Source organism: Oncorhynchus mykiss, chromosome 19 (genome assembly GCF_013265735.2).
Source record: "Oncorhynchus mykiss isolate Arlee chromosome 19, USDA_OmykA_1.1, whole genome shotgun sequence".
In the NCBI taxonomy this organism is placed as follows: Eukaryota; Metazoa; Chordata; class Actinopteri; order Salmoniformes; family Salmonidae; genus Oncorhynchus; species Oncorhynchus mykiss.
This window is the reverse complement of record NC_048583.1, coordinates 33,039,547-33,061,039: the sequence shown is the minus strand read 5'-3', so window position 1 is coordinate 33,061,039 and position 21,493 is coordinate 33,039,547. Positions and strand designations below refer to the sequence as shown.

Below are 21,493 nucleotides of genomic sequence, written 5' to 3'. Positions count from 1 at the left end.
TTCCACCTCAGAGGCTTCAGCAGGTGCCTGGCCCAGACACAGACAGACAGGGGCGGATTGAGGAGTGGAGGAGAGGAGAGAAAATTACCATTGAACTATAGATTTTTTTTCTTCTTCTGATTGAAGCGAGCGATTACTGGGACAGATCAGGTTCAGGGGAAGGTAGAGGAGATGATGAGCGCTCGTCAAGGAGCCGTCGCCCCCTTCTGAGCCTCTGTCTCTCTCCCGCCCTCTCCCGCTCTCTCTCTCTCTCTCTCTCTGATTCTCTCTCTCTCTCTCTCTCCAACGCATCTCTTATCTGTCTCTTTATAGCTACCTGGCTCCCCTCGCGCCGCCTTGGCTGGCTGGCTGGGAGACTCAATAAACCATTTTGGGAAGGGAAGTGGGGGAAATCTATGTGGCGGGCTGTTGAGAGCAGCTTTGAAGGGTTTTGATGTGGTTGGTTGGCTGGTGAGATACTGGAGAGTATAGATTGACGTCATACACAGACAGACAGCAGAATATATGAGGTGTTTTTGATTCATAAACACACGGATTTGTGAGATAGGCAATATTGTTACAGATTTCCCAAGCTTTGTTATGACTTTTATCTCCTTATTAGTTATTCATCTTCTGAAGCAAAAAGACCTCGTTACAGACACATTACAAATAGAATTGTGTTTTTGTTTTGTATGGGTGTTTGTGTTTCCATATAGTTTTGACCCCATGAGAAATGCGGAGAGCAGTAAGGGAGGGTACGTTCAATCACCCTTGTTTCTAGGAAACCATAGACAGAGTTAATGTGGCCAAATATTTAGGAAGAGGTCATCATTTCATGGAGTCTGTGAATGAAGAACCCAGGTGGAAAAAGTGGTACGTTCGGTCCAAAACAACTGGCCAGGTCAAGTTTTGTGTTCGAGGTTTCATGAGGCTTGTATCTAAACCAAAAATTGTTCTATACATCAGTTGGGGTCTCTATAAGCTTCAATATGAGGTCCTAAACCTAGCATGAAAGTGCATCCTTGTTTGGGCTAATATAGTCCAAATATTTGCCTTGGGGTAAGTTGAGCAAATGTACGTGTTTTCATCCCAGGTGTAATGCAAGGTATGTTGTTATTGTGATGAATGTTGCTGAGTAGCTCTTGTTCTCTGTCTTTGGATATCCCTCTCTTAGCATACGTTCCAAATGGCACCCTATTCCCTAAATAGTGCACCACTTTTGAAAAGGGCCCAATGCCACAAAAGTAGTGCACTATATAGGCAGTAGAGTGCAATTTGAGATGCAGTCTTTTATTTAAAAAAATGTTACCCCCATTTTTGTGATATCCAATTGGTAGTTGTGATCTTGTTTCATCGCTGTAACTCCCTCAGGAGAGGCGAAGGTCAACATGACCCGCCAAACCACGTTGCTTCTTAACACCTGCTCGCTTAACCCGGAAGCCAGGAAACGCTGTTCAATTAACGACTGGTGTCAGCTTGCAGGTGCCCGGCCTGCCACAAGGAGTCACTAGAGCGCGATGAGCCATGGAAAGCCCCCGGCCAAACCCTCCCCTAACCGGGACGACACTGGGCCAATTGTGCACCGCCCTATAGGACTCCCGGTCACGGCCGGCTGTAACACAGCCTGGGATCGTACCCCAGGCTGTAGTGACACCTCAACACTGCGATGCAGTGCCACTCGGGAGTGAGATGCAGTCTTAGAGATAGAGATGAAAGAATGACCCTGCTAAATAAGAGAATGATCCATCATGCTCAAAAGAGTCAACTAGACTAACCCTGGCCTGCTGAACAGTGAAAAAACCTCTACTCTCCTCTACCCTGCTCTGCTCCCTCCCTCCTGTTCCCACAAAGAGGATTTAATAACTGTCTACTTGTTGTTATTAAAGAGACATTGCTTAGCTTAGCTTTGTATTTGTGATCAAGGAACTGTCTGTCAGCCAGACATACGGGAGCTGTTATATAGCTACATCCAAATCATTTTACCATTGATCATAACTTGATGTTGATATGGTGAATTAACTCAACATTACCCAGAATCCTTTAAATCTCCCACAATCCTCTCTTTCTTTCTCTCGTACAGTGTTTCTGCATCCCAAGTGGCACCCTATTGCCTATATGGTGCACTACTTCTGAGCAGGGCGTTTAAGGCTCTGGTCTAAATTAGTACACTATAAAGGAACTAGGTTGCCATTTGGGATTTAAAAATGGGTGTGTCACACCTTTTAACAGGATTTCCATTAATGGAATGGTATGGCAGAAATGAAGAAGGCTGACTGAGGGTATTGTGTTGGCGCTGGGGCTTTCAGCCACTGCACTTGCCATGTAATCGCATTGCGTCAGGCTTACCTGTAGCTGGCCCGAATGGCTTTATTCACAGCTAACGGGATTTGCCTCGCCCGCTGTGGCGATGGATCCACTGAGCGGGCGGAGCCGCAGTCACTCTGTACTAAGCCTCTTGATGCCACATCACTGCAGACCAACCAGTTGGGCAAACAGAAGACACCACATCACTGCAGACTAACCAGGTGGGCAAACAGAAGACACCACATCACTGCAGACTAACAAGTTGGACAAACAGAAGACACCACATCACTGCAGACTAACCAGGTGGACAAACAGAAGACACCAGATCACTGCAGACTAACCAGTTGGACAAACAGAAGACACCACATCACTGCAGACTAACCAGGTGGACAAACAGAAGACACCACATCACTGCAGACTAACCAGTTGGGCAAACAGAAGACACCAGATCACTGCAGACTAACCAGTTGGGCAAACAGAAGACACCACATCACTGCAGGCTAACCAGTTGGGCAAACCGAAGACACCACATCACTGCAGACAGCCAAGAACCAGAAGACGACCTTCTGATACCAGCAACTCTCCTCACTCCCCACTGTTTTTCCCCATAAGCCCTGGGATTCAAACTGGCAACCCTTCGGTCACTGGCTCACCTCTCTAACCTCAGGGCTTTCCGAGTTTTGGCCATCAACCATTGTGGCTATCAAGATTTCATCATCCCTGCCCCTCACCACCACCATTACAGTGGCTCTCACCACACATCTGCTGCTAGTCATTATGGACATGTCTGGTTCCGGTGTGCAAGGCTGCAAGCCACATATGCCTCTGATTAGCGCTAGTAACATTTGTTTATTCCTATTTTAAACAGTATGTAACAATCAGTTTCCCTGTACTGCAGACCAGTACCAGTTTTCCATGCTTGAGGTAAATGCAAACAACCATATCCGCAGCAAATTAAAGTCAGATATGAATTTAAAAACATTGCAATGCAAATTGAAACTAAAATGTATTGCTGGGCCCCCCAGTCCCACATCCAGGTTTGGATGAGTCCATCGTAAAAATAGAGAAGTTATTGCTTACGTTCCAAATGGCAACCTAATCCCTACATCGTGCACTAGTTTTGACCAGGGCCTCTAGGGAATAGGGTGCCATTTGGGACATAATCATTTTTCCACAGAGGAGAGAGAGAGAGAGAGTGCTGGGGGGCTTTAAATTAAAAGCATACAGGAGAGAGACTATTAATCAAGACAGCAGGTAATATCTGATTCTGGTTTCAGTCCCCAGACGCAATTCCTTTTTATTTTATGGACACGCTCCACTAGCATTTCATATTTGGTGTGTGTGTGTGTGTGTGTGTGTGTGTGTGTGTGTGTGTGTGTGTGTGTGTGTGTGTGTGTGTGTGTGTGTGTGTTGTGTACATTGAAGCTGCCACCCTCCCTCTCCTTGTTCGTGGGTACATACAGGACAACTCTGTGGTGGGGGAGATTGGAGCGCACTGGGAAACAGGGTCCCTATCCTTCCCAAATGGCACCCTATTCCCTATATAGTGCACTACTTTTGACCAGGGTCCATAGAGCATAGGGTGCCATTTGGGATGCACACACTAGCCCCAGTCTGTACAGGCAGCCTGGTGACCTTGGCCATTGACAACTGTCTTCTCAGTCTGCCCTCTCTGTCTACAACCTGCGGGTCTCAAGCAGGCAGAACACAGGACAGCTCTACACCATAAGCACACACACACGCTCGCTCGCACGCACGCTCACACACGCACACACACCTGCACATTATACAACCACACCCGATGAGAGATTACACTATTGACTTAAAAGGTTGATATTCACACACTAAACCCCTGAGGGGGTTCTGTGAGTTTAAACTGTTCCGTGTTAAAACAGTACCACCTGTTACGTCTGTTACTGAGATGTTTTGCTTTTGTTGTCAGTGTGGTTTAATAACGTCATGTGCGTGTTTATACCACGGTCATAACAATTGAGTCGCTCTGCATAAATTAATCAATACGTTTGTACTTCATTCCTTGAGTGAATCTGATTTACTGCTTTTATGCACCCGGTTTTCTGTCTCTTTTCCTATGTTGGGGGATTGATTTTGGACTTGAAATGGAACCAATCTATTGTCCAAACAGCTTGTTGCTAGTTGGGTTATTTCATGATGTGGCTGTGTGTGTTTAGTCGTATGCGGTAAGTTTAATCCAACAATAAGATGATTCCCACTGTAATGAAGATATGCAGGGAAGTGTGGTGCTGGAGCTATTAAGACTTTACACCCGGCTGCATAGCCACTGTTGATTTAGAATCAGAGTAGCTTTGCATAGCCTGAAAGAAAAGGTTATGTTATTTGGGCTTTGAATCAAAGAGCAAAAAATGTCATGGCCAAAAATGATTTATTGTGGTGCATGTTTGGTTGTAGGAAGCAAGTTAAAATCTCATCTTCTCCTCCCATGCAAATGTGTGCGTGACTGCGTGTTTGCACGTACAGTGCCTTGCGAAAGTATTCGGCCCCCTTGAACTTTGCGACCTTTTGCCACATTTCAAGCTTCAAACATAAAGATATAAAACTGTATTTTTTGTGAAGAATCAACAACAAGTGGGACACAATCATGAAGTGGAACGACATTTATTGGATATTTCAAACTTTTTTAACAAATCAAAAACAGAAAAATTGGGCGTGCAAAATTATTCAGCTGCCTTAAGTTAATACTTTGTAGCGCCACCTTTTGCTGCGATTACAGCTGTAAATCGCTTGGGGTATGTCTCTATCAGTTTTGCACATCGAGAGACTGAAATGTTTTCCCATTCCTCCTTGCAAAACAGCTCGAGCTCAGTGAGGTTGGATGGAGAGGATTTGTGAATAGCAGTTTTCAGTTCTTTCCACAGATTCTCGATTGGATTCAGGTCTGGACTTTGACTTGGCCATTCTAACACCTGGATATGTTTATTTTTGAACCATTCCATTGTAGATTTTGCTTTATGTTTTGGATCATTGTCTTGTTGGAAGACAAATCTCCGTCCCAGTCTCAGGTCTTTTGCAGACTCCATTCTTCCAGAATGGTCCTGTATTTGGCTCCATCCATCTTCCCATCAATTTTAACCATCTTCCCTGTCCCTGCTGAAGAAAAGCAGGCCCAAACCATGATGCTGCCACCACCATGTTTGACAGTGGGGATGGTGTGTTCAGGGTGATGAGCTGTGTTGCTTTTACGCCAAACATAACGTTTTGCATTGTTGCCAAAAAGTTCAATTTTGGTTTCATCTGACCAGAGCACCTTCTTCCACGTTTGGTGTGTCTCCCAGGTGGCTTGTGGCAAACTTTAAACGACACTTTTTATGAATATCTTTAAGAAATGGCTTTCTTCTTGCCACTCTTCCATAAAGGCCAGATTTGTGCAATATACGACTGATTGTTGTCCTATGGACAGAGTCTCCCACCTCAGCTGTAGATCTCTGCAGTTCATCCAGAGTGATCATGGGCCTCTTGGCTGCATCTCTGATCAGTCTTCTCCTTGTATGAGCTGAAAGTTTAGAGGGACGGCCAGGTCTTGGTAGATTTGCAGTGGTCTGATACTCCTTCCATTTCAATATTATCGCTTGCACAGTGCTCCTTGGGATGTTTAAAGCTTGGGAAATCTTTTTGTATCCAAATCCGGCTTTAAACTTCTTCACAACAGTATCTCGGACCTGCCTGGTGTGTTCCTTGTTCTTCATGATGCTCTCTGCGCTTTTATCGGACCTCTGAGACTATCACAGTGCAGGTGCATTTATACGGAGACTTGATTACACACAGGTGGATTGTATTTATCATCATTAGTCATTTAGGTCAACATTGGATCATTCAGAGATCCAATGCACTGAAAGTAAAGGGGCTGAATAATTTTGCACGCCCAATTTTTCAGTTTTTGATTTGTTCAAAAAGTTTGAAATATCCAATAAATGTCGTTCCACTTCATGATTGTGTCCCACTTGTTGTTGATTCTTCACAAAAAAATGCAGTTTTATATCTTTATGTTTGAAGCCTGAAATGTTGCAAAAAGGTCGCAAAGTTCAAGGGGGCCGAATACTTTCGCAAGGCACTCACTGTATATCCGTTTGTGTATACCACAGGGGGCTGGTGGCACCTTCATTTGGGGAGAACAGGCTCATAGTAATGGCTGGAACAGAATAAATGGAATGGTGTTATTGGTCAAGTGTTATTGGTCACATGCACTGAATACAACCGGTGTAGACTTTACCGTGAAATTCTTACCCGCGAGCCCACTCCCAACACTGCAGTTAGAAGAAAAAGAGTGGAAATAGTTTCACTCCATTCCAGCCATTACTATGAGCCGTCCTCCCTTCAGCAGCCTCCTGTGGTCTATAGTACGTGTCTGGCCCATCCCTAATGATAGAATGTGAATTAAAGGATAAGGATAAGCAATCTGTCTCAGTATGAGGCCTTGTTTCCTCCATAAATACTGTCTCCTCCAGTGTCTATATTCATGTCCATTCTGCATCATCCTTCAAGAAACAGTGAAATAAGCCTCAGTCTTGCTGCTGTGAGCCTGATGGAGCAGCCAGGCGTCCGGATGACCACCCTGAGAAGAGCCATACAGACCCTGACCCTCTGAGCACACACGCACACACACACTGACCTTCTGAGCGCAAGGGAGGACAATGGTAGCTCTCCTCTCAGTGTTTCCCCTACCGCTGGTAATCACAGCAGCCTGGCAGGCCCACTCCTCCACCTAGCAGATTTCCTAGCCTCCGAGCTGTGGGTGGTGGGTTTTTCAGTACAAAGGGGGATTATTCTCATTCATTAACAGCAGGGTTTCATCCTGCATAATTTGCTGGCTATTATTTCTCCAAATGACCGCATCATTGTAGTTGAATCAATATGTAGCAAGATGGCTGATTAATGCCTTGGCCTGCCTCTCTCTCTTCTCTCTTCATAAGCCTCTCTCTCTGTCTCTCTCCTCATCTTTATGTTCCCTCCTTTGTGTTACAGCAGGTATTTCATTTAATGGTATCAATACCACAGCGAGAGGTAGAAAAACAACAACAACAGCAGCAACAACAACAACAGAAAGAATGAAAGCAGCAAAATGAAAACGAGTGCAGATTAATGTCTTTTTTTGTCCACCTTTTATTCTTTTTCTTTTTTAATTGCCTCTTAAGTATTCCAATTTACTCAATCAACAGGTTTTTATTTGTTCTTTCATTGAATTTCCGGGTACTAATTTATGAGTGTTGGCCACAAAGCCTAACAATAATAGATGCAGTTGGTTCAATGTATGAGATGAGCTTCTACAGCCTTGGTGCTACAATGGTTGTTAGTGTGGCACTGTGTTGGTCCAGCAACAACCTTACTAGACCCACTGTGACAGAGGCCTGTTCAATAACATTCACAATTGCCTTTATATTTTAAACACTACTGTTTGAACTTCAAGTGCTGTATTATCATGCACCCGATACAGTTACTCCCTTTGAGCATTTAGCTATGAAACAGGCACCACACTTGCACACACAGATCACACACACACACACACACACACACACACACACACACACACACACACACACACACACACACACACACACACACATACACACATGAAAACACGCAGACACACACACACACACACACACACACAGACACACACACACACACACACACACACATGAAAACACACTCACACACAGAGACAGACAGCTCTGAGGACATCAATGTCACCTAAGACACAGAGCATAATGGCAACCTTAATAAGGACAATGGACATCCGTGGCAATAGGCCATCCCCTTCACAGACTGATAGGATAGTCTGATGTGCAGACAGACCTTAAATGGTATTAAAAGGGAGAAACAAACTAATACAACGATGAACAGTTAACATTCACCAAAGAGATAGAGAACACTGTTTAATCGAGTTAAAGGAAAATTCCACCCAAAAACGGTATTTGGTATATTGGTATTGGTTTCATTAGTCCATTGTTGATATAGTCCCAACATGTTTAGCATGTCAGCAATCAGGTTTTAGAGATATATCACTTTCAAAATGCAGAAATATAGCTGATATAATGTAATATATAATGGAAAACTCAACACCATATGAAACTAAATGCATCATACCGGCTGTATTTCTGTATTTTGAAAGTTATATAAACGTCCTCTCACTGTCAACTGCGTTTATTTTCAGCAAACTTAACATGTGTAAATATTTGTATGAACATAAGATTCAACAACTGAGACATAAACTGAACAAGTTCCACAGACATGTGACTAACAGAAATTGAATAACGTGTCCCTGAACAAAAGGGGGGTCAAAGTAACAGTCAGTATCTGGTGTGGCCACCAGCTGCATTAAGTACTGCAGTGCATCTCCTCCTCATGGACTGCACCATATTTGCCAGTCCTTTCTGTGAGATGTTACCCCACTCTTCCACCAAGGCACCTGCAAGTTCCCGGACGTTTCTGGGAGGAATGGCCTTAGCCCTCACCCTCCGATCCAACAAGTCCCAGACATGCTCAATGGGATTGAGATCCGGGCTCTTCGCTGGCCATGGCAGAACACTGACATTCCTGTCTTGCAGGAAATCAAGCACAGGACGAGCAGTATGGCTGGTGGCATTGTCATGCTGGAGGGTCATGTCAGGAAGGGTACAGCGTTGAGATTGCCTGCAATAACAACAATCTCAGTCCGATGATGCTGTGCCACACTGCCCCAGATCATGATGGACCCTCCAAATCGATCCCGCTCCAGAGTACAGGCCTCGGTGTAACGCTCATTCCTTCGACGATAAACGCGAATCCGACCATCACCCCTGGTGAGACAAAATCGTGACTCGTCAGTGAAGAGCACCTTTTGCCAGTCCTGTCTGGTCCAGCAACAGTGGGTTTGTGCCCATAGGCGACGTTGTTGCCAGTGATGTCTGGTGAGGACCTGCCTTACAACAGGCCTACAAGCCCTCAGTCCAGCCTCTCTCAGCGTATTGCGGACAGTCTGAGCACTGATGGAGGGATTGTGCGTTCCTGGTGTAACTCGGGCAGTTGTTGTTGCCATCCTGTACTTGTCCCGCAGGTGTGATGTTCGGATGTACTGATCCTGTCCAGGTGTTGTTACACATGGTCAGCCACTGCCAGGACGATCAGCTGTCAGTCCTGTGTACCTGTAGCACTGTCTTAGGCGTCTAACAGTACGGACATTGCAATTTATTGCCCTGGCCACATCTGCAGTTCTCATGCCTCCTTGCAGCATGCCTAAGGCACGTTCACACAGATGAGCAGGGAACCTGGGCATCTTTCTTTTGGTGTTTTTCAGAGTCAGTAGAAAGGCCTCTTTAGTGTCCTAAGTTTTCATTACTGACCTTAATTGCCTACCGTCTGTAAGCTGTTAGTGTCTTAATGACCATTCCACAGGTGCATGTTCATTAATTGTTTATGGTTCATTGAACAAGCATGGAAAACAGTGTTTAAAGCCTTTACAATGAAGATCTATGAAGTTACTTGGATTTTTACGAATTATCTTTGAAAGACAGGGTCCTTAAAAGGGACGTTTCTTTTTTTATCTTGATTGCTGACATGCAAAACATTTTGGGACTATATCAACAGTGGACTAATGAAACAAATACCAAAAGTTAGTTTTTGGGTGGAGTTTTCCTTTAACAGAATGGTGGTGTTCCAACTCACTGAAAAGATAGATGTCTAAGATCAGGTCTCCCCTGCCCATGTAATCATATTAATTATGATCTAAAAGGATAAGCTGATCCTAGATCAGCACTCCTACTCTGATATGTTTAGTGAATATGGGCCCTGGTGTTGTCCAGTCTTGGTGGTATTTATAAATGGGCCTAACCCCGAACAAGGTTGTTTTTCATAACCCCTCATTGTCTGCCGGGGGTTTGGACAGGTTTGATGACACAGTGTGACCAAGTTGATGAGAAGTTAAATTATGTTACTAAGGAGATAGCATTTTCTATAATGAGAAAGAGAACCTAGTGCACCCTCTCTTTTTACTGCTGCATGGAGAGCCAGAGTCACAAAAGCAATTGATTAGTTTTGGCATTTAGTCCCCCGATCAGTGGTGTCATCCATTTCTTCAGGAGGAGGGCCCTAATCTAAAGTGGCATTTTGCTCTGGCTGCCTTTTCAACACTGATGAAACCAATTACTTCAATCCTAAATGATCATTTGCACACAAGTTTCGGCCGCTTGATGTATTCTCCTTGCCTTCAAAAGTTGAATGGTGGGTGGTTCGCTGATTGGCTACATAGAGTGATATCTTAGACAGCAGGCTCACCAAGGTGTGTCACCTCCATTCAAGATGTCCATTCATTTAATTGGCCAATGACCCTGTGGCTGTTTTATTGTTGTTTGCTGCACAACCACGTCTGCAGATATCTCATGAGTTTTCTTGAGAAAGACATTAGTTACCGTAAGTTGGCATCTTCTAGTTCATTAAAAGCGACACATGCTTTATTTGCAGTACGTGTAGTCTGGTTATTATTATAATCATGTTATTATTATACTTTAAGTTACCCTGTCAGTATATAAGTCAAAGCTAATCGACTTAAAATGGATGCTGACTCCCTCTCTGGTTTGGAACCCTGTTACTGTGAGTAAAGAAATGTCCTGTTCTGTGTACATTTCATATCTCTAATCTCGACTTCTCACAAGTCTTTTCCATTTTTACAATACTAACTGTACTCTGGAGTTCTCTTGTAGACGAGGGAAAGCAGGAAGTGTGAACACAATGCGGCTCTCTGTTCCTACACACAGATCCCTATCAGACACCCCTCACATTGGTTGATTTCCCCACTGGCATTTCACCCTGTGGGCCATAGGCATTCTATTTTCAAGTAAACACTTACCAACCAGTATGTTTTTTCTTCTCTCCATGATGTCATTGAGATTTGTGTGTGGGTGTGGGTTTGTGTGATTCAGAGTATACAGAGAGTCATTTGAAAATGGTGCAAAAGAATGTGGTGGGGTTGTGCCACCGTTGTGGATGGTGACTGTAGTGTAGGTGATGGAGATGGCTCTCCCTCTCTCTACACAATAATAACTAGGCTTTTCTGGGACTCAGTGGGAATGACAGATTTTGAAGCTGTTCTGCTTGTGCTCCCTACCGCTGGTCTCTTTTTAAGCATGGGCACCTGACACCCTAGTGGGAGCAGCATGGTGACCTCTCTGGGATTGCAATGTGAGAACGGTGTTAATGTAGTAGTTCAGTGTGTGGAGAATTGTGGTGTAAAATACAGAGGTCATCTGCATGTTGCAGAATAATAAAAAAAAAGATCTATATAATAGTTAATCATTATTACGTGATTTATATTCTTGTAGTGTGTAGGGTGCTGGTCACCAACTCAAGAAAGTGATTACCTGAGAAAGGACGGGTCATTGCAGATATTTTAATTGATTGTTATTATATTTGTTTACGGTAATCAAAATAGAGTTGCCACGTCTGGAGTACCGTATTTGATGTGGAACATAGACGAGGTCGTGACCTCAGAACCAGAACCAAATCCAGCCAGAGGTTAGTGACCTCATCCCTGTCTTGTAAAAGGAACTTAAAAAGCTATTGGGTTGTTCCCGTTGAACTACGACATGATTTAATTTCATGTTTATAAATAAAAATAAAAAAAAGTGTTACATTTACTCTGGTAGAACATGATAAATATGTCTGCTGTATGAAGGTCACACAACCCCGGCGCATCAAGAAATATTTGGCAGGACGACATAATGCTTTCCAAGTTTGCGGAACAAATGAAATTCTGCTGCTCTGTTGCACTTTGCCTCCAAACAACCATTACAACTAGCTTTATATATTGTCTGAGCAGCAGACCATCAAATGGTGTTGTTCTTCTTGCAGGGGCGGTCGAGATGATCAAGAACAGCAATCTGCTACTTAGATGTAAAGGCAGAGGATGCATCTGTATCTGGCAATGAAATGATCCTATTACACTCCTGATGCACACAAAAGCTAACATAAATTGATCTTGACAACTATGAGCATGGTGTTAGTAAGCCACAAGACATTATTTGGCTGGATGAAGGTTGTGGGAAGTGGTGCTTGGGGAATTCTCATTTGAATCCTGCAGACATTGTGAATGTCTAAATTCATTAATTGATTTCTCAAACCTCTTTTGAATCTATGTACTCTATCTATATATAGTAGTAACCCACTGTCAGAGCGTGGGTGGGCCTTGGCTTGCTGTTTTTTTATTTATTCACGTTTGCTTAATGTTGTTGGTTTTTGTCTTGAATCACTGATAACTAAACAACAAAATGATGTGAAATTATTTTCTTCACCAACAGTCATTTTTCATCTTCAGGGCAGAAACCCTCTCTTCCCTCATCTTTCAAGTCTGTTCTAACAGATTTAGCATTTGTGGTGGTACATTTTTTTTTTATCTAGGTGTCGGCCAGTGGGGAACCCAGAGATTCCTGTGTGATTTATTGGCAACGTAATTCAAAATGGCTTGGGATGATGAACGCCATAGAAAGTTGGGAGTTGTGTTATGGAAGTATGGAACTGCTTCGAGTTCTTTAATGTAAAATAAATAACACAATGACTGAAGGGGACGGACGTGTTTGACTGGAACGATACAAGCCGATAGACTATAACCAACCATGCATCCTTCAATAGGTCATGTGATGTACTGCCGCTGTATAAAGGGCTTGAGAGCATATACCTGAATACAGTACACTGTAAAGGGGTTAGCATGAATTTGACAGTAATTTACAGACAGCTTGGTGGCAGGTAAAATCATGTAATTTAATATTACAGTACACTCCCCTGTAATATAAGTACAGTATCAAAGCAGTTACTGTGTAATGACACACAGTACAATATCATAAAATGGACTGTATTATACTGTAAATTTTTTTTAATAAAATTATAAAAATTATAACTATTTTAAACACATCTATTCTGACACATCTGAGAAATGTGCACCTGCAGTATATTTGTTACCAGATCAGGCAGCTGACATGAATAAATCAATTGAAGTAGAAATATAGAGGAGAAATATCACACTGAGCTCTCAGACAGTGTAAAGTGAGGTCAGTGCAGTGTTTGGCCTTTTTGAATATGATCTCATTTTGTGAAACTATTTCAGCTGTAGAGAGAAAGAGAGAGATCTATCTGGGCCTATTGCAGTGTCTTACGTTCAAAAAAGGCAGCAATCTGAAAGTCATTCAGCAGGCTGTCTCATGAGACCCAAGGCCAAAGCTAATCAGAACTTCGACCCACTTCTAAATTCCAATGACTGAATCAATTGTGCTGAGCGTTCCCAATGGAGTAGAGCAAGTCACTAACGGCCAAGACTGACTGACTTGGTGTGGTTGGTCCCATAGCCCTGTAACCTAGCCTAGCTCCCAAATGCCCCCCTTTTCCCTGTATTTATTTTTTAGGGTGCCATTTGGGACACAGGCTTAGACTTAGTCCACAGTATGACAACAGGCAGGTGTCTGAGCTGACAGAGGGACTAGGGTCATGTTCAATAGGTCCCACCTTAGCAAAACATTTTGCAATGCAGAACAATATGTGTTCTAATTGGACAAGTACAGGTAGCCCCTCCCCTTTTTCTCCTTACTTAACCTGACCCTGGTCTTGCTTGCTTGCTATCTTGCTTATGGCTTCGAATTATGGTATGGCCTTTCTGTTCTTCCTGGTCGAAACCAAGGCCCTAACTTTCTGCTCGTCTCCCACCTAGTTTCAGAGTGTTGCAAAAAGTGTTGTCCCTACTGAACACAACCCTGGTCCTCACTCCTGTCTCTTCTCCTGTCCCCACCAGGTTGCAGGCTCTGAGGAAGGAGAAGTCCCGGGATGCGGCTCGCTCGCGGCGAGGGAAGGAGAACTTTGAGTTCTATGAGCTGGCCAAGATGCTGCCCCTGCCCGGCGCCATCACCAGCCAGCTGGACAAGGCTTCCATCATCCGCCTCACCATCAGCTACCTGAAGATGAGGGACTTCGCCAACCAGGGGGACCCGCCATGGAACCTGCGCATAGAAGGCCCACCACCCAACACCTCCGTCAAAGGTCAGCTCCTTCTCCACCATGGTCCAACTACCCACAATTTAGTTCAGTTCAGTCTAGTTCAGTACCAACAGTTTCCATCAATGGTCCACTCAACTTACTAACTGTACAGTGATGATATCTCTCTTTGTCTGAGCATTAAAATACTGTGACATTAAAGGATACTTTGGGATTTTGGATACTTCCCCAGAGATGAACTTGTGGATTCCATTTTTATGTCTCTGTGTCCAGTATGAAGGACGTTAGAGGTAGTTTTGCGAGCCAACGCTAACTAGCATTAGCACAATGACTGGAATTCTATGGGTATCCGCTAGCAGTTCATCTGACTCTGGGGAAGTAGATAAAGGGCCTCATTGCCAAAATCCAGAAGTATCCATTTAAGGTGAAACTGTAAATTCAAATATTATGTGAGGTAAAATGTCAACGTTAATGACAGGATTAAGGTCATTTTTCACGTTTTACTGTACTCAGTCTACACACAATATTAGACTGGTAGGGAAATGAGGCACTCTTGTTACTGTCGTCTGGTCACAAATATTCAAAAAGTAAACATTTAACTTTGATAAATGTAGCTTTGCGCCTAGTACATGCAGCAATACTGAATCCAAATGTAACTGAATTTGCCTTTGAAATTGGGTATTTGTACAGTGCACTTAAAGGAGATACAGCTCTGTATATTTTAAAAGGGTATGCTGGAGTAGGAATGACCGTAAACATTAAAGTAAATTGCAGAAATGTTCAGTCAATGCACAATGTTTGCTCTGCACACACACACACACACACACACACACACACACACACACACACACACCAGATGGCATCATTGTTGTCTGCCTTTGAAAAGACACATGCATTTTAATGAGAAAATGTATACGGCAGAATTATTTGGGTTAGAGCATCCTGCTAGATTCCCTACTAACACAACTAAGACCTATAGCCCACACTTTGCATTTAATCAAAGATGATTACACGATGCTGCCAGGAGGATTGAACCACCAACGTTTACATTTTGGATATTTTAATGACTACACACACCAAGGTGACGTCTACCCTACCTCTGTCTACCTCTGTAGAACAATGCTCTCTCTCTCCGTTGCGTGCCCTGTCCTTCCATGCTATCGACAGACAGATAGTGCCCGTCTGAATCGAATCACTAACTCACCACATTTTATTTGCACTACATTCTGAAAAGAGCGGCGTATTGATCCCATTCTTTTTGTTGCTGTGCATTGCCGGTAGCTAATGGAGACGGCTGACCATCTCCCTCTGCCCATGAATCAGTGTTATTTCTGAATAGGCTACATTAGATGAACCTGACCCGGAGCTTCCACAGCTCCCAGCGTGCCAGACACACAGCTGGCTGAAGAGCTTGGTTTACAGATGTCACACACACACACACACACACACACACACACACACACACACACACACACACACACACACACACACACACACAAAGGAGCCAGGTTTGTCAATGCACTGTGTAAGATGGCAGGGAGGGAGGGGGCATATGCTAGGTTATTGTACCAGAAGAGGGAGCAGACAGGAAAGGCCAGGATCATTTCTCTTCAGGGTTGTTTGTGCAACACAGATCAAGGTTAGCCCCACACAGCAGCAGAATAATATTGTTTCTGATACATGGCCGGCCTAGTTCATTTGGCAGGCCCAGTCTCTCAATCAATTTGCCTGGTGCCTTAACATACACACCCGTGTAGGTGTTACCATGAATATGTTATTATAGGAGATTTGCTGGGGGAGAAAACTGAGCCGGCTTCTGACAAGACATTTCGACTTAATAACTGATGATTGTAACCTTTAGGGAAATCTCAGTAGCACTGCCCCGGTTTTGTAAATTCACTCTGGTTTTGGAATGGATCTTTGCTTCGGGAAAATTCTCATTCTTTCTTTTTTTATTATTTTCTATTTTTGTTCAGAATAAAGCATGAGTAAGAGCTGGCGTTTGGACGGCGGTGATGTCTGTCTGAGTTGCCAAACGTCCTTAGAACAGCCTCTAGTGTGAGGAAGCTCGGCTAAGTAATAAAAGCGGTAGCCGATATTGCTGGCATCGGAGCTAAAAGAATTTGACCTCCACTTCTCTCCAAACATTGTTGATTTATTATCGTAACTTCTCGCCTCTCCTCTCTCGCTGCTCTCCTTTCTCTCCTCTTTGCCTTCTAGTGACCTTTACTGTAATTGACCCATCAACTAATTTTTTCTGAGCGTTTTAACCGGAATTTGCTAGTCTCTGTCAGAGGCGGTTCACATCTGTTGAAGGACACTGCACAAACAAGCATGACCTTTCTCTTGTTTGGCGGCTGGCGCACGCCTCCTGACCCCCTCCAACCCCTCCACCACCTGGCCATTTTATTATTCATGCATGCAGAGCAGAGAGGCGCAGAGCAGAGAGGAGCAGAGCAGAGAGGAGCAGAGCAGAGAGGAGCAGAGAGAAACAGAGCGGAGAGGAGCAGAGAGGAGCAGAGAGGGGCAGAGAGGGGCAGAGCAGAGAGGAGCAGAGCAGAGAGGAACAGAGCAGAGAGGAGCAGAGCAGAGCAGAGAGGAGCAGAGCAGAGCAGAGAGGAACAGAGAGGAACAGAGCAGAGAGGAACAGAGCAGAGAGGAGCAGAGCAGAGAGGAGCAAATCAGAGAGGAGTAGAGAGGAGCAAATCAGAGAGGAGCAAGTCAGAGAGGAGCAGAGAGGAGCAAATCAGAGAGGAGCAGATAGGAGCAAATCAGAGAGGGGCAGAGAGGAGCAGTGAGGAGAAAATCAGAGAGGAGCAGAGCGGAGAGAGCATTCACCAAAGTGCCACAATTTACGAAAATGCAAGAAATCAGATGGCTCAAAAACAACAAAAAATGCTCAGAGACCGTCTTGCACAAATCATATTTGTACTATACAGTACATACGTACACTAAATGTCTACCTCTTTACTCTGTGGTTTTCTGAATTTTTGTAGGACATACATTACCAGTAAAGAGTTGGGACACACCTACTCAATCAAGGGTTTTTCTTTATTTTGACTATTTTCTACATTATAGAATAATAGTGAAGACATCAAAATATGAATTAATTCTTAAATTCAAATTCTTAAACAGATTCTTCAAAGTAGCCACCCTTTGCCTTGATGCCAGCTTTGCACATGCTTGGCATTCTCTCAACCAGCTTCATGAGGTAGTCACCTGGAATGCATTTCAATTATTAGGTGTGCCTTGTTTAAAGTTAATTTGTGGAATTTCTTTCCTTAATGTGTTTGAGCAAAGACCAAGTCCATATTATGCCAAGAACAGATCAAAATAGCAAAGAAAACAACAGTCCATCTTTACTTTAAGACATGAATGTCAGTCAATCCGGAAAATGTCAAGAACTTTTAAAGTTTCTTCAAGTGCAGTCGCAAAAACCATCAAGCGCTATGATGAAACTGGCTTTCATGAGCACTGCCATAGGAAAGGAAGAGTTACTTCTGCTGCAGAGGATAAGTTTATTAGAGTTAACTGCACCTCAGATTGCAGCCCAAATAAATGCTTTACAGAGTTCAAATAACAGACACATCTCAATATCAACTGTTCAGAGGAAGAGGAGACTGCGTGAATCAGGCCTTCATGGTCAAATTGCTGCAAGGAAATCTGTCCTTTGGGTTAGGGTTAGGGTTAGTCCAAATTTGAGATTTTTGGTTCCAACTGCCGTGTCTTTGTGAAAGTATATGTCACGCCCTGACCATAGAGAGCTGTTCATTCTCTGTTGGTTGGGGCGTGATAGTGGCTAGGGTGGGGCATCTAGGGGATTAATGGTTTATGTTGAGATGGTATGGTTCCCAATCAGAGACAGGGGATCATATTTAGGCAGCCATTTCCTCATTGTTCTTTGTGGGATCTTGTCTACAGATAGTTGCCTGTGTGCACACCAGTAGCTTCACGTTTTGTTTGGTGAGTTTCTATTAATTAAAATATGTGGAACTCTAGACACACTGCGCCTTGGTCCAATCATCATAGCGATCATGACAGAAGATCCCACCAACAACGGACCAAGCAGCGTGCCCAGGAGATAATGGCATCCTGGTCTGTGGAGGAGATTAGGGAGAGAACATCCTGGACTTGGGATGACGTAAGAGCAGGAGAGAAGAGCCTGCCATGGAGGCAGGTGGAAGCCGCAAAGGGGTGACAGCGACGAAGTTGGGGAGGTAGGCCACAGAAACCCCAAGAAAAGCCGAGGAGTGAACCAGACCAAGTCTGGGAGAAGAAGGAGAGTTTGGAGGAGAGAGAAATGGGAGAGTTGTTGAGTTGGTGGAGGATGCACAGATTTGGAATAAAGGAACGTGTTGTCAGTTTGGTGCCACCTGAGTCAGCTCCCCGTACTCGTCCTGAGAAGTGTGTTAAAGTTCCGGAACAATTGATGCCGGCTATACACACCAGGTCTTCAGTGCACCTTCCCAACCCAGTGCGTCCAACTCCTCGCACTCTCCCTCAAGTGAGCTTTCCCAGTCAGGTCCGTCCTGTTCCTTCTCCTCACACTCGCCCTGAGGTGCGTGTCACCAGTCTGGTGCCACCTGTACCGGTCCCATGCATCAGGCCTCCAGTGCGCCTCCACAGTCCAGAGCTTCCGCCGACAGTTCCCAGTCCAGAGTTTCCGGCGACAGTTCCCAGTCCAGAGCCTCCAGCGACGGTCGGCGGTCCAGAGCCTCCAGCAACGGTCGGCGGTCCAGAGCCTCCAGCGACGGACGGCGGTCTAGAGCCTCCAGCGACGGTCGGCAGTCCAGAGCCTCCAGCGACGGTCTGCAGTCCAGAGGGTTCAGCAGGGGTTCTCAGTCCAGAGTCTCCTGCAACGATCTACGGTCCGGTGCCTCCGGCGACAACACACAGTCCTGTTCCTCCTGCGACGATCCCCGCACCAAAGCCGCCATGGAGGAAGACATCGTATCTGCGAGCGGAGTGGGTACTTCGCCCTGCACCGGAGCCGCCCCCCGACGGTAGATGCCCACCCGGACCCTCCCCTATTGAGTCAGGTTTTGCGGTCAGAGTCCGCACCTTTGGGGGGAGGGGGGAGGTTTATGTTGGCCTGGTATGGTTCCCAATCAGAGACAGCTGTTTATCGTTGTTTCTGATTGGGGATCATATTTAGGCAGCAATTTCCTCATTGTGATTTGTGGGATCTTGTCTACAGATAGTTGCCTGTGTGCACACCAGTAGCGTCACGTTTTGTTTGTGCTTGTTTGTTTTGTTTGGTGAGTTTCTATTAATTAAAATATGTGGAACTCTACGCACGCTGCGCCTTGGTCTACCCATTATGGCGAACGTGACAGTATGTGAACGGATCATGTCAGTGATTTATTTAGAATTCAAGGTACACTTAACCAGCATGGTTGCCACAGCATTTTGTAGCAATACGCCATCCCAGCTGTTTTGCCCTTAGTGGGACTTTCATTTGCTTTTCAACAGGACAATGACCCACCATACCTCCAGGCTGTGTAAGGGCTATTTGACCAAGAAGGAGAGTGATGGAGTGCTGCATCAGATGACCTGGCCTCCACAATCACCCGACCTCAACCCAATTGCGATTTGGGATGAGTTGGACCGCAGAGTGAAGGAAAAGCTGCCAACAAGTGCTCAGCATATGTGGGAACTCTTTCAAGACTGTTGGAAAAGCATTCCTTATGAAGCTGGTTGTGAGAATAACTTCCCTGAAGGAAGGGGGAATTTGTCCACGTGACTGACTGTGTCAACTGAATAGGCCACAGTGTTGTTTGGTATCCAATGATAGCCTTGTGTTAAATTAGGGGTCTGAACTCTAGTCTGATACCGAACTTGAAGTCCTCCTGACTTCAGAGTCTGGAAAGGCTGTTTCGATGTTGACGGCGTGCTGCGTTGATAATGAAGGGGACTGTGCTTTTACTGGTTGGTTCTCCTCGGGCGGCAGGTAGCCTAGCGATTAGAGTTTTAGGACAGTAACCGTTCAAATCCCTGAGCTGGCAAGGTGGAAAAATCTGCTGTTCTTCCTTTGAGCAAGGCAGTTAACAACCCCAGGAAAAAAACATTAGAGAGAACCAATCAATGCGTTTGCTCAGTTTCTGAGCGAAAATTGCATTAACAAACAGCTTCCAGTCCAAACCAGTGACTCAATGCTCTTCATCGCTGGGTCACATCAGCCAGGCTATCAAGGATCGTCGTCAAAGAGGAACCAACCAGAGAGGCTATCTCTGTCTATTCTCTTCGTCTATGTGTGGGCTTGCGCTATTTGATTTCCATCAAGCTGTTTGTGCTGCGTGTCAGTCCCCTGGATGTCCCCTGCACATTAAGAGTCTTAGCTTGTTTCCCAAATGGCACCCTATTCCCTATGTAGGGCCCTGGTCAAAAATAGTGCACTACATTGGGAATAAGGTGCCATTTGGGACAGTTGTGTTAATTACAGAGAGAAGAGAAACAGTGGGGTTTCTGTAGTTATGGTCCATCCAGCCCTTTCAGATTTGATGGCTTCAGTACTTAGCCTGCTGCTAGCACTAATAGCCCTCCATTATGGCTGGAATGACCAAACATAACTTATTTTACACGGTGGCAATATGTTTCCCACTTTGATGTTTTGCAAAGGAAAATGCTCCATATCAGGAAATGCAAGCCAAACAAAATGGATATGAAGTTTATACTGTTTATGGTTATAATTAAACATTCAGTTCATACATATTCAAATCATTCACTTGAGAAATGTGCATTCTTTTTTAGAACAAATTAAAAAGTGGACCACTGTGCACTTCTCACAAGTGTTGTACCTGTCACTTGGTGATTTTCTTTCTTAACTCAGCTGCAAAGCAACTATTAAAAGAATGGAATCAGTGCCAAAAACCCATGTACTTGCTCCAAAGGACACTGTTTTGTCAGTGACTTTTCACATTGACCTTGAGGTGTCTGAGGTCTATGCACGCTGCCTTCTCTACTTCACAGTCTATCCCCCTCCCTCCCTCCCTACCCAGCACTATAGATATGATATAAATCCTTTTCTCACCAAATAATAACCTCCTTCCTATTGCCACTACTTGGGGGATATTACCAATCTGCCACCCACCTGATCAAGGGGGAAATGTAATATGAACTACTATACCTCTACATGTCAAATGGTGTTGAACACGCTACCTGGTTGAAGCCTTTGACCGACTGGCAGAGCCATCTAGCTGTAATCCCTAAGTGGCCCAGTCCCTCC

The 21,493-nt window shown here is 44.5% G+C and overlaps 1 protein-coding gene across 5 annotated transcripts in view; it reads left to right on the top strand.

The window, feature by feature from the left end:
• The window catches only part of LOC110497688 (neuronal PAS domain-containing protein 3), a 390,976-nt gene that overhangs the window by 100,857 nt on the left and 268,626 nt on the right, over positions 1-21,493 (top strand). For all 5 annotated transcript variants that reach the window (XM_036954672.1, XM_036954671.1, XM_036954670.1 and 2 more), the window contains one exon: positions 14,069-14,313. In XM_036954672.1, the coding sequence (XP_036810567.1) occupies positions 14,069-14,313 (245 nt within the window). The remainder of the gene's footprint in view (positions 1-14,068; positions 14,314-21,493) is intronic.